Raw genomic sequence first — 14,252 nt, 5'->3', positions numbered from 1 at the left:
TTGTATATTGTAATCTCTCAACTTTTATCTCCACACTTAATATAAATGTGAAAAATTATTGTTATTCTTTACTTTTTGGTTCAGTTAGATTATGTCAGGGCATATTGAACCACACTTAACATAATTATTTTGAAATCTATTTTTTTACTTAATTTGAATGGACATGGATTGAACAAAACCTAAAATATTGAATCAACCCTTATCTTTCTCATTTATGTCTTGAAAATCCTCATGGTTAAGTTTATATGATCACAATATTTTCTTCTTCGTCAAGATATTTTGCTCCTTAATAACCAATGTTTTATTTGTATAGTTAGCTGCAACCAAGGGTGGGGGCATGTTAAAAGCTTGAGTGGGTTGTAGCTCAGGTCAAGATTTTATTAATATTTTTTAGCTAGTTTTATTTTAAAAAGTTCATAATTCTTGATTGAGTTATTAAAAAAATTCTAAAAATTTGTGTGATGCCTTTTAATATGATATTTTAGTTTTAGTTAAAATTTAAAATTTTTTGGAGAAATTTAGAAATTTGATGAAAAATCATAATTTAATCAGTTTTACGTTATTGGATATAATTTTTAATCTGACTATTAGATTGAGCTGAAATTTTACAAGGGATCTTAAAATATATTGAATATAATCTGGTTAAAATTTTAGGATGAACGGAGCTTGGTAGTGCTAACAAAAAAAATCATCAAATAAAAACTAAACGACTCATGAAGGATAAAATGGTTATTTGCTATTAAAAAATAAAATAAATAATCTCTTTCTTCCTTTTATATATTGTCAACCGGGCAAAAGCAGAATAAATGAAAAAGATGAGAGAGAGAGAGAGAGAGAGAGAAGTAAGGAAAAAAACATAAAAAAATCCAATGACAAAAATAAGAAAAGTGAGAGAATAATCTATAAACTTATATAGTTCAACTTATAAAACACTAATTTAAGAAAGAATCAAGTGAAAGAAGGAGAAACTGAAAAAAGAAAAAAATTTAATTATTTTATTTTTCAGTTGAAATGAGATTGTTATTTTATTCCGGTTAAGTGATTGTTATAATATCAATTTAGATTTGATTATAAATAATTTATATTTCATACAATATCAAAAAATATAACTTTTATAACGAATTTATTTTTACTTTTATTTTAATTTTATACACTATCAAATTTTTTAATATTTTAAATAATATATTTTAATTAAATTTTTATTGTTAACTTAAAAAATCTATATACATAAATTAATAATTAGTTTAAAAAAAATTATATATTTATTTAACAGGCAGAACAGAAAAAATTTCTGACTCCGGACAGCCAAGACCGTCGTCTCTAAAACATTGAACCTTGGAACTCGACTTAGGTAATTCAACGAGAACACGTTTGCCCTTGTCTAATTTAGAAGGTTGGGCAATACTGTGATTGGGTCTTTATGGCAGGACACCTAATAACGAACCACTATTCACAAACTGAGTTGATTCTTTTTTCAATCTAAAAAATGGTTGATTCTTATTTCTGATGTATACAGTCAACACAAATGGCTTCCCAGCAAATTACAGAAGAAGCTGTATACAAGTGCACTGGAAAACCATTGCCCAAAGACGTAATTAACCCACTGGCTTCTGAATAAATCTTTTGCAGAGAGCTATAAGCGTATGAATGGTATCCATTTATGATTTGATTGTCTGTTGTAATGTGCAATTTGTAAATGGTTTCCTATTTTTCATTTTTTCTGTACTCATTCTTCATAGGAATTTTTGAAATGAAGACAAGGAAAGGTTTGGCCTTGGTGGATATCGTCAGAGAAGCGACCACTTGTTACAGAACAAGGTATAGTTCATGTTTTTTAATACTTCTTGATCTTCAAATTATAAATGCATAAGTGGTATTATTTATTGATTTCCATAAGTGGTGCTTGCTGTCAATACAGACATTTTTGAGTAGAGAAAGGAATACAGATCATCGCCTTTACAATATCATTCTATTGTTGTTCTTGCTAATTTAAAAAAAAAAAGAAAAAAGCTACTGGATTGAACACTTCTTGAGGAGTCAATTGCACTAATCTAAACCTTGCATATAGATGTCAGTCTCTGGGTGCAATGATAAGTTGCATCTTGGATCCCTTATCGCTTCTTCTACAAGGGCTCGATTCCCTTTGGGTGCAGCAGCAAGTCAGGTTTTATGCAGCTTTTGATAGCCCTGTGGCATTTCTGCTGAGTTTGGCTTGAGACATTTGTGCTTTTCACAATAATGTTTGATTGAATCCCAGAATTTTACAGGACCCTCTTTCCAAATTGTGGAGCCTGTGTTTTAACCATCCAGAAATTGGCCCCACGTTTTTTGTAATCTATTCTCATTCTTTCATGTAAAATAAGTTCCCCCGCCCTCTCGCTTCTCATTTATTCCGTTCTGGACCATGACATAAAAGAAAATGTATTGAGCAATCGAGTTTTCCCCCCTTTAATCCATCATTTTCCACTTGAAAGAAAATAAAATTAGGGGCGGGCATTGATCGAGATACGGACATTTATTGCCAACTTTCCTTTTTCCCGAAATGGCGACCCTGATCTTCCATTGCCACAAGGTCTACGACCTAATCGAAGCTTTGGCTTCCTCCCGTCAACTGTGAAGACGCACGGCCATTTTTAAGTTTTCTTTCTCCACAGATGACCTGATGTTTAGATAGGTTATTGATGGAAGCAAACAGGCAAGCATGTGCATCAATCATCATGACATAAAGTTACAAGTCTGCTCCTTCTAGATACAAACAAAAAAAAAACAAAAAAAAAACATTTTATTTTGATTTATATTTACCTCTTATTTGTTACTTGGAGAATTTATTAGGACATTCAGGAGAAAAGCACTGTTCAAACCTGATGAAATCGGGGTTAGAGAGCGTATTAAAGCATCGCAGTCCCGTGTACGGCGACACAGACAGCAGCAGCACCATATCCAGAGAGCCGAGAAATCGAATCTCGTGGTTTCCACAAGGGGGCAAATAAAGATGAAGGGGTTAGCTAGTCTTTCCAAAAATTCACATATCTCCCCAGAAGGAACCATTTCCACTGAGAAGCTTGATTTAATTATTTTCTGCACGCTATTTTTTTTCTATCGTACGTTTTAATTGCTGATGCCTATGAACTGGCCTGTACAACAACTTTTAAACGACTTTAGATATTTTCCCTACACCATGGGAACTACCCTTGACCCCCTTCTCACCTCTGCAGATAAAATAAACAGTTCACACTTACATTTAACGTAGCGTGTAATCTTTGTTGCTGCAAAACTGGACCTTCAAATAACGAAACTACTTACAAGCAAATCACCCTTCTTCTGCATCCTGTCACGGTGAAAATGACATTAATGATTCTCCCCTCAACTTTTGAGCAGCCTCCTGTGCTGAATTTCAACGAAGTCGCTCGTACAAATAATCCTATTTATTTCCCAGTTTGTGCTATCATTCCGATGTCCTGTTGGTCCAGACAATCTCAATTTCAAGCGTTCTAGAGGAGCCATCCTTGTTGCTATCATGATTGAGGCTGAATAACCCACTGTATACTCCCTCTGACACAACTTTATCAATTTGGATAGTCACTCTTCCCAGAGTATTCTGAAAAAATAAATCATCTCCCAATCAGGATTTTTTTGTGTCAAAACATACTGCCTAAACATAGCATGTGCTGTTGACAATTAGCAAATCAAGAAACAGATCAGAGATTCATGTGTAATGAATGGTTTTCCTACAATCAAATGTTTATGCATCTCTTCTGAGATGAGCATATCTATTTGATGAAGAGCAATGAATTGATGACCGTTCCAACCGACTACTAAAACATCTGCTTTCAGAAAATTGCACTAGAATGCATATAGATGAAAAACCAATTACGTTACCGAAAGTAATTCTAAAAAAAATTACCTTGCCAAAAGTATTTTTGCTTTTGCAAATGATGTGAAGTTTTTGGCCCTTCGGTGGTACATCAAAAGCCCATGTGAATCCTTCTTTCCATTCTGGAGATATACTGTGGCTCACAACCTGACAAAATAGATCATTCAATATGAAATTTAGCACTCCCTGACAGTTAGAAATAAGCGTATAGTCACCATTTTCCTTAGGATCCGATGTTGCATTTTGGCACATTATTAAAGTTATGGTTAATATACATTATATTTTTTTCAAAAGGATGATTAATCTTAGGAGACCCATTAGGTGTTGACTTCCTCTGTTTTTGAAAAGGAGAAACTACAAACTGCTAGGGGAAAACTTCAACTGGTTGAAAACAAATATGGGAATCTCTGCATGTGATACAAGTCATGGTATATAATATAACACTGAAAGACTAGGTTCTGTTTATTCCTTTAGAAAAACAATGGTATTCCAAAAAGCTCACTCATCCTACCAGACTGGTATGCAATCATGTTTACCCAAGAAATGCAACAATTTACATACCATGAATTCTCTTAAGTAAACACCAATCTATGACAACTGCAAACTGAATGGTTTGTCTATGAACATATTACTATAGAAAAACTCTCACCTTGGTCTGGCGAGGAGGACCATTGCCTATTGTCAAGCGACAAAAAGCATTTGTGGTTCCCATTGCCTGCTTTAGGTTATTCCCACGATTAATTGTAACAGTCAAAGATCCTGGCAAACAGTGCAACAGGAGGTCTGCTCTTTCATGAAAACTTGGTGGGCACGTTTTCATCAACATTTGTATAATAGGAATAGCTTCAGCTGCAATCATGGCCTGGGACTTTGCAATATCTATTGACATGGTTGACCAAGATTGTTTTAACAAACATAAGGTGTCCAACACAGATTCCTGAGCTGCCTCACTACCAGATTTGAGTGCATTTACCAAGTGGGGAATGCAAAGGGTAGCTGCTTCAGAAACATGGAGCTTAGGAAAGTTGGCGAATATGACATTCAAGGTTCTCAAGAACTGTACATTGATAGTTGCTGTGGACCACAATTCTCTTTCAAGAGCAGCTGCAAAACAAAGTTACAGTTGGCTCCAAAATTAGAAGGAAAGCAAGGAAAAGCATCATTGTCCAAATAATAAACCAGGAGAGAGAAGTGCTTATATAAGAAAATTTCCTCTAGAATGAAAACATGCTGTTATAAATTATAAGAAATTCTAGTCCTTTGCCTCATACAGGCCAGGCCTATAATAGGATGACAGTACAGAAGATGGTACACCTTCAACCCATCAACAAAAGGATCAGGTATGTAACAAAATGGAACTAAAATTACCTGTCAAAGATCTGATGAGCTCATTCGATACATATTCTTGGAGAGTGTGATTAGAAAATAGCAATTCAATCAGCATGGCTGCCTGCCCAGCCACATCAGCACTAGGAGACAGTAGCAGTTCCTGCACTACTAATATGCCACCTGCTTCTGCAACAGCTCGTCTATTAGTCCTACTGTGTATGACAAAGTTCTGCAATGCACAGACTGCTACCATTGTCATTGCTTCTGACGGCTGATCTTCAAGCAAGCTTACCAAAGCACGACAAGCTGAAACAGAATCACTGGCCCTTGCAAGTCCTTCCTGCTGGGAGAGGTCCCCAAGAGCTAAAGCTGCAAGAAACCTGCAGGCCTCTGATCTGGTTTGTGGGTCTAACAGATACTGAGATAAAGGTGCTATTGCATACTTAGAAGCCTTCTTCTCTCGTACTCTGATGTGATTAAACAAAGCTTCAAGTAGTGTTCCGGATAACTCCTCACATTGATGAGATCTTAGCAGGTTCAACAAAGAATCTATAACACCAGCTTCAGTCATCTGCTCTGCACTAGAAGCATCAGTCCTTTCATGAACAATTAAGCCATTAAGAGCCACTTTAATAGTGCTCTCACAAGTAGAGTGCAACATTTTCACAAGAACCACCATAGGAACTTTGAAGTAGTACTCTGCATTGACACGCAGAACATTTGAGAGAACCAAAGCAGCCGTTTCCCAAAGCTCAACAGGTGGTTGAGGATCATCTTGAATGATAACCTTTGCTAGCTCAAAAATTCCTCCAGCATCAGCAACCACCTTTGGCCAGCTAATGGAGATCTTTTCCAGTGCCTTTATTGCTGTCTGTTGAAGGTTCAATATTCCAATTCCTGCAAGCTGCACAAGTGGAACCACTGCATTTTTTGTCGTTATATCTTGCTGAAAATGTTCTTGTGCAAGAAGATGAGATAGCAGTTCTGTGCCAAGTTGCTGAATGGCTTGAGATGGGGACTCCAGAAATGAAATTAAAGGCTCAATGACCTGGCTGGGAGTAAGTTTCAATGTTGCCAAGCTCTGTGGCTTCTCCAAAATATTTACAAGTGCTTGTAAGGCACTGTGCTGTCCCCACAAACCAAAATCTGGCCGAAGCAAAACCATAAAAAGAGGTTCTACCACTTTTGCAGCATCTGAACTTCTAGCAATTGCACCACTGTTTGTCAAAATGCGGAACAGTTCTGCAATTGCAGAGCATAATGAACTGGGCACAATTGGGAGTAGCACAAGACATTTATCTATAATACCTGCTTTGACCATGTCCAATTTGCGTGGGGCCCGATCTTTCCCCAACTTTATTAGAGCAGAGATACTACCCTCAATAAGTCGGAGATTTGTTCCAGATACCAAGCCAACAAGAAGATCTACTATGTTAACATAGGCTGCTGCAAGCTCCACCTTTAGTTCATCATCCAACAATCTCTCAAAAGCACAAACCACAGATTCCACAACTTCCGTGTTATCAGACTGGATGAGAGATATAAGGGGCTGTATGCATTCAGAGGCAATTGGATTTGATCTGAATTTTACATTGCTAAACAGAATAGAGCAAAGTTCTGCAGCATTTCTCTTCAGTTCCAAGGACGTAGCAGAGGACAATATTTTGTATAGGCTCTCAAGTGGATTGCCTTCAACATCAACAAATAAAGTTCTTTTTGAATTATGCCCTGATGTCAGCTTGATCAAGGCAAAAAGAGCAGCCTCTTGCTCACTCTCTGATGCTGCATTGAGCATGTCAATCAATGGCTGAACAGCCTGCCAAGCTAATTCAGAGTCTCTAATGCTTTCAGCATCAAAAAGTTCATGGAGAGCCCTTGCAGCACTAAATCGAGCATCTCTTGATCCAAGACGCAAAACAGCTATAAGCTGATTCAAAGAACTAAAAGATGCTTCATATCGAATAAGATCAGGATTGCTAAACAGGATTCTTAATAATTCAGATATAGAGGCTTCTGTGGAGTCTTGAGGACTCAATGACAGGTATTTTGTTAAAGCATCGAGAGCTCCTGCTTCAGCCATGATTAATTTATTTGCATCACTTCCTTCTGCAAGACGGCTTAATAGTTGAACAGCAATTGGAGGAGCACCTGGTCTATCTGGAATTGGTCTTAAGAGATCCACCAACAAAGGAATAGATTTGCGTGCAGTGGAACCAAACCTTACATCTTCTATTTCAAAAAGGTGTTCCAGAATAACTTGATCAGGATTACGTACCAATGAAAATTCTTCTGATAATGCAACAAGGTTTGGCATATCCAATTCTATGAAACCGATTAATGTTATTAAGCCAGCAACAGCACCAGAGTTTGCAATAGTGAGGCTTATTCCCTTACTTCCATTGCAAACAAGACTGGCCATTGCCTGGGCAGCAAAAAATTTATCAATCACTTCATCAGATCTCATCAAATGAGCAAGAGAAGGTATGATGTGCATTGTTGTAGGAGACAGGACAATATTTGCCTCTTGGAATAAGAAAGCCAGGAGCAACGCACTGATCCATATACCCTCTGTATCCTCAAATTCTGCCTGAAATGAAGAAATGTTCTTGAGGCTCAGTCACCATAACTTAAGCATGTCTGGAATTCATTGTTACTCAGTTTTATCCAGAGTACCAAATCATCAGATATAAAATCGCAACAAATAGCAGAAACTAACATTCTTGTTATAGAGTATTCCAAGAACAACAATTTTACATGCAAACTCCTCTTCTGAATTGCACAGTCCATTCAAATAGTTTTTTTTACCTCACTGATCCCAACCTCTCTTCTTTTCTTCACTGTCCTTATCTCCTCTACTCATTTCCCCACTCACTCTAGTTCATTATTCCATGGTAAATGTGTGGGTCATAATGACACATTATAAATGCCATATATTATCATAAGCAAGTCTGCACTTTATTTCATGCACAGTGAATAAAAATCATCTCCTCCTACTTTTTGAGGGAGACAGAGGAGGGTACTAAGAACAAAAGCTTACCATGTTTGTTATATCCCCATACAGTCTATACATGTATGCAGACAGATCACATAATCAGTGTGACATCTCAGTCACATAGGCTATAATTGACTTATACATCCATTAGCAATCATCAAATAAGAAAGTAATTCACCACAGCAGAGAGGAAAAAAAAAATGCTTGTGGCACAGCTGCATTGGAAACAGAAAGCCCCCCCCCTATTCAAGAAGCTAAATAAGGGCATACCTGTGGAGTGGAAATATAACTGAAAAGCTTATCTGAGAGAACCTCAAGTCCACCAGCTTCCATCACAATGAACTTGCTTTTTGCATAGATGGAAGAAATTATTGATAGCAACCACAAGGCAGCAGTACCGCCTAAAACAATGACTGGATCAAGGACATCAAATTCATCTCCTTCCTGGAATGCTGATCTTTCAAAAAAACCTCTTGGAGTTCTGACTTGCATTTCTAAAGACGAGTAGCAAGTGTTCTGCTTCATAATATTCACCAAGGCATATATAAGGGGTTTCAAGTATCCTGACACATTAAGTGCTTCCACTGACTGCTGTGTGTGTTCTTTAGCAGCACATATGAGTAATGTAATCCCTCCAATTTTCACTTCTAAACTGGAGGAATTTATTATTCTATTGGCTAGAGAATCAATCGATCTTGATCTTGCAATCAACAGATCACCCAGCACACCTGGCTGATCGCCACAGAGCTGAGACAAAATTTCTATTGCCTTATCTTGCAGTAAAGGTGGCCCCTCCGCCAGTAAGCGTGCTAGAGGATCTAAGCTTGAGGGCACTTCTGAGAGGACAGCCCGAGGAAGGTAAGTGAAGTTCAAACCATGTTTCATCCTCACCAAGAGTGCAACTACTTCTAAAGCATCTGTGACATCAGTGCCATCCATACCCATTGAGTTCAAGGAATCAAGTATTGCAAGTACAGAAAAACAGCACTGAGCATTTCCACCAAGCACATCACCTACTGGAAAATGACTCAGCAATTGATGAAGAGCTCGCGATGCATTCTTTTTTCCTTCTGAAGTTCCTTCTCCCAGGACTCTTGTCAAAGCACCAACAACATCTTCTGCCAGGGCTTCGGCAGCAATCTGGGGATCAGAGAGGAGGTTGGCAAGTGCAGCAATTGCTGTTTCAGCAGCATCAATGGAAGTTTTAGCCAACTTAATTAGAGGCTTGACGTCTCCTTCAGCAATATAGGGCATTTTCATAGTACTTTTAGCCTTAGTTGGGCGTGACAAGGCACCCAATGCTCGAGCTAACTGTGTTGCAACAACTTGAGTATTATTACTGGTCAAAAGCTTCATGCAGGGATACACAATCTCATCTGTTGCTAGATTATCACAGATATCTTGCCTCGTAGTGAATAGATCAGCAAGAACAGAAGCTGCAGATTCTTGGGTTTCTTCGTCCGAGGAGTTCAGAATCTGGATAAGAGATCTTAGAGCTTGATTAGCTGCAGATCCCCTTTGCACAAGATCCTTATGTGATGCCATCATTAGTACATGACCCAAAACTCTTATGGCGTAGGCTTTTGAGCCAGGAGAGTCACCAAGAAGCAGAGCTAATAACTGATTAATAGTGGTAGAATCAGCTGTTTGGACAAGCCTGGTAAGTGCCATAGCCGAGGCTTCTTGACCTTTAGGTCCACCACTCTTTAAAAGCCATAAAAAGGCAGGGACAGCTCCTGCACTTTCAACACAGGCACGGATATCTTCACTATGACAGCACAGATTCCACAGAATATGTGCTGCATCCTCCCTTGCCTTCTGAGACCCTGCCTCTAACAGCTGCACAAGAGGAGGAATCCCACCAGCAGCAGTGATAGCCCACTTACTGTCATCAACCTGATCAGTTAAGATTGCTAGAAATCGAACACCATATTCTTGATGCTGCTCACTGGATAATCCCAACAATGATATCAGTAATTGAATCCCTTCTCTCTTGCCGATGGCATCCCAGATGCCTACCCCACCACAACACAGGCTGGTTAATGAAAGTATTAGATACTCCTGCGGATCCCCAACAGCCATTGTTATAAGCCCAATAAGAACCTTCTTTGCTTCTGCATAATCAAGACATGGTGAGAGGTAGATATTGCCATACAGACTTGCCATAGCTTCAAGGACACGTTCCTGAACCAGCTTATTATCCCGAGGCTTCAGTAGTTTTACTAGTATATCCTCTATCTTGGTTGCATCAAACGTTTCCTCGGCAGTAGCAGCATTTTTCTCAAAGACCATCAAAGCATAGGCAAGTGCTCCGATTATATCAGCAACTGGTGCAGCAAGACGAGGAGACTGTGATAGTTCTCCAAGATATAGTATCAAGGCAGACATCCCGCCACAGATATTTGCCAGAGCTTGTGTTGCATGCCCCTGCAGAGCCTGGCCGAACTCCCCTTGCATACACTCTTTAGAAGGAGCAACTATGGCCCCAATGAGAATGGGAACCCCATCAGCATCTACAATAGCTTTCTTGGCCTTCGTTGACTTTGAGGAAAGAGCCTCCAAAGCATCGGCAGCACTAGCACGAACAGAAATATCATTATTCTGACCCACAAGCTGAAGCAAAGCTCGCACAGCTCCAGAATCGATTACTTTCGGTATGCTATCACCAAATGCCAACATTAGACGGGCCAATAGAGAAGCTGCATTGGACTGGGCAGTGGCATTGTCAGAAGACAGAAGACCCACAATGATATCCACTCCTCCAGCCTCAAGCATTGCTCTCCAATAATTATCCTTGTCCCCACAAAGATTTCTCAATGCCCCAGTAACAAACCCTTGAACCACTTTGTCCTGCTTGTTCTTCGGATTAAGCTGTTCCCATAAGGTCGGTGTCACACCTTCTGTGGCAAATATCTTGATACCAACTTGATCATCTGAAACAGAGCCAGAGGAAACTTCATATATAGCCTCTGCTGCTGCCTTCCTAGCCTCAATCGATTCAGACTTCAGAAGTGAGAGTAAAGGTGGTATACACCCACCAAGAAGTACCTTCACTCGTAAATCATCATCTTTGCACAAAGCACTAAGAGTTGAAGCAACATTAACTTTTGCCCCAGAAGTACCACTCCTGAGAATGGATATGAATAACGGCATAGCTTGGGCATGGGAACCAATGACTGCCCTTGCCTCCTTTCTTGCTTTGGCAAGACGAAGCAGACGAGCTGTTACAAGTTCTTTTTCAGGTGGTGAAGATATCCTGGAATGTAGCTTCTCAATGAAGCGAGCAACCGCAGCCATTGTATCTTCACTGTCATCCATTTCTGCTGTTCCATTTTGGTCGCTGTATATAATCAGCCAATCCATTAGCTCATAATCAATTAGTACTAATTCTCAAGAATTAAACCGGTAAAGATGATGATATATTCTGACTTGGATAGTCTTGATATTCATTTCACTTGCCATAACACAGTTATGGCAGTCTGTTTCTTGTAGCAGGAAGAGAATAAAAAGTTTAACTCATGGCTAAAATATTCATCGGAATGATGTATAGAGTTTATGGGCTAATTTTACTTGAGAGAAGGATACTAACTTAGACTCAGGAGCAGATGAGGATGTAGGATCTTGGAGTTTAGAGGAAGGAAACTTTGACATTTGCACCAACACACCAATCTAGTTTTCTTCTAGGCCACCTGCAAAAAAAAGAACATATATCCCAACTAATGAACATCTGCAATTTCATTTACAATCAGCACACCAAGCGCTAAATCCTTAGAACTAAAATCCCCAAAATTATAACAGTGAAACAGACCCAATTCTGAAGATCACCCGCAGTACATCCCACAAAGCCAAAAAAAAAACACTGAAAATTATTACTCCTTACTTTCAAATTTTCCCAACCATATCCCAATTTTGAAGCAAATTCCCACAATTCATTTTCAACTAGAAAACCAAGACCTACCATTATTTTCCAACTTCAACAAACATGTGCACCCTCAGCTCTCCAATTACTATAAACCATTTTATAGATTATGCGTACAAATACAAGCATGACTGACAATAATTCTTTCCACAAAATGAAAGAAGAAGAAATAAAAGAGCACAAACAAAACACTCGGAATTAACAAAACCACAATCAAAATGCTTAAAATCAAACACAACACAAGACCTCGCCACCCTACGCCAACGCAAATGCCAGAGTAACTCCCTCACTTCTTGCTATCCAAAAACCAGGCATCTAGCCCCAATCACCACCGTCCAATCCAAAATCTTGAATTATACACTGCAATGGAAGCTCCTTAGGCAGCAGCGCAAACCTAAATCACTGTACCAAAATAGCGAATTGGAGATAAATAATTGATATCGCAATTGGGTCTTTTAGCATTAGAGAGAGAGTGACTGATACCACATCTCAATTTTATTCGAAGAAAAAAAGAACAGAAATAATAATAGAAATGGAGAAACGGAGATCGGATCAGAAGTGCATGTCAAGGAATCTAGGGCAAGAGAAACGTCATTATCACGTCTCTCGTCACAATCCTCATGATTTCCTTACTCTCTCTCTCTATATATATATAAATATTAATTACTGATTAGTAAATCTTAATAAACTACAAATTGTATTTTATACATAAACAACTAAAAATTGAAACGAGAAGGAAAACGGCACCTGAAAAGTTAAAGTGTGAGAGAAGAAGCTGGCGTCCATGGAAGTTGAGAGAGAGAGAGCCCGGGTGGTCTTTTTCATTTCTTCTCTAAGACTGAGAGTGTGTTTTGCTCATCATTCTCTTGTTTTTCCTGATTATTTTGGGATTTTTGTTTGTTGGCTTTTATTTAAACCTTAACCGTTACTGGCTGGCAGACAGATAAGTTATTTGTATTCATTGGTTTTGGTGTGTCTGTCTCTGCTAATTGCTGCAACAATTTTGTTATTAATGAGACACAGTGATTCCGTTCGGTAAAAGAGTTGGGAGCATCCCAGAGCAGAGAAGTACCCTTTTCTTCTTGAGTTTTCCTTTTATGATCTCGTACCGCTTCTTCTCTCAGTTTTTTTTTTTTAATGATATCATTGTTTAATTGTGTTTTTTAAATTATTTTTTTACTTTTTATATCATTGTTTAATTGTGTTTTTTAAATTTAAGTTTTAAATTATTTTTTTATTTTTAAAGTTATTTAAATACACTAATATTGAGAGTAAACTTTGAAAAATAAAAAATATTATTTTAATAAATTTCTAAATAAAAAAAAATATAAAAAATACCTTTTTCTTCTTATTATTTTATATATGTTTTCATGGTTTTTTATCAAGGTAATTTTTTATTGTTTAGTTTTGCAGTTTAAATGTGTTTTTAAAATTTATTTTTATTTATTAGTTTAAAATTATTTTTTGTGTTTTTAATTTATTTTATTGTGTTGATATTAACAATAAATTAAAAAAATATTTTAATATATTTCTAAAAAAATAATTTAAAAAATAATTTTTCTTTTGACTCTTGTATATCTTATTTATGCTGGAGGATTCTTTCTTTTTCACGTTTGTTTGTTATGTAATTGTCAAAAACAAATCTCAATGAAAGACACGTACGTAGGCTTTTTGGACTTTTATGTGATTGAGATTAGCTTTCCATTTCTTGATGTATATAGGGAATTGCAATTTTCCTCACTACTAAACATATTATTTTTTTTGAAAAAAACACCTGAGATTGTTTGGTTGATTGAATTTAAAATTGCTTTATACTAAACATCATTTTTAACCTCAGAGAGTTGGTTTTATGATTATAATTTTTTATTTTATTTTATTTTATTACTTTTAAGTTCAGATTTTAGAGTTAATAATCATGAAATCTTATTAAATTTATATGAATAAATTAAACCAGTGTAAGATATATATATATATATATATAATCATTAAAAAATTATTTTTAATTAATGTAAAAATCAGTCAAAATACATTAATATAGTAGAGTTTAAAAAATCCTCACACCAGACATTATCTAAAAAACAAATGGTAATGGTTTCATAAAAAATTACTGTAGACATAAAATAGTGAGTATTACATTA

At 37.1% G+C, this 14,252-nt stretch overlaps 1 protein-coding gene across 2 annotated transcripts; it reads right to left on the bottom strand.

The window, feature by feature from the left end:
* Window positions 1–2,984: 2,984 nt before the first annotated feature.
* Window positions 2,985–12,948, bottom strand: LOC105110186 (CELLULOSE SYNTHASE INTERACTIVE 3). 2 transcript variants are annotated; one of them, XM_011005134.1, is made up of 8 exons: window positions 12,862–12,948; window positions 12,361–12,516; window positions 11,785–11,884; window positions 8,466–11,535; window positions 5,243–7,790; window positions 4,524–4,978; window positions 3,905–4,021; window positions 3,035–3,598 (listed from the first exon to the last, which is right to left on the bottom strand). In XM_011005134.1, exons 3-8 carry the CDS (start codon window positions 11,844–11,846, stop codon window positions 3,446–3,448), a joined length of 6,405 nt encoding a protein of 2,134 aa, XP_011003436.1. In that variant the 5' UTR covers window positions 11,847–11,884; window positions 12,361–12,516; window positions 12,862–12,948; the 3' UTR covers window positions 3,035–3,445. The 2 variants fall into 2 exon arrangements, with proteins under 2 accessions (XP_011003437.1, XP_011003436.1); XM_011005135.1 differs by lacking the exons at window positions 12,361–12,516; window positions 12,862–12,948 and adding an exon at window positions 12,154–12,349 and having other exon boundaries at window positions 2,985–3,598.
* Window positions 12,949–14,252: the final 1,304 nt, after the last annotated feature.

Source organism: Populus euphratica, unplaced genomic scaffold (genome assembly GCF_000495115.2).
Source record: "Populus euphratica unplaced genomic scaffold, PopEup_1.0 scaffold445.1, whole genome shotgun sequence".
Classification (NCBI taxonomy): Eukaryota; Viridiplantae; Streptophyta; class Magnoliopsida; order Malpighiales; family Salicaceae; genus Populus; species Populus euphratica.
This window is presented reverse-complemented; position numbering and strand designations above follow the sequence as displayed.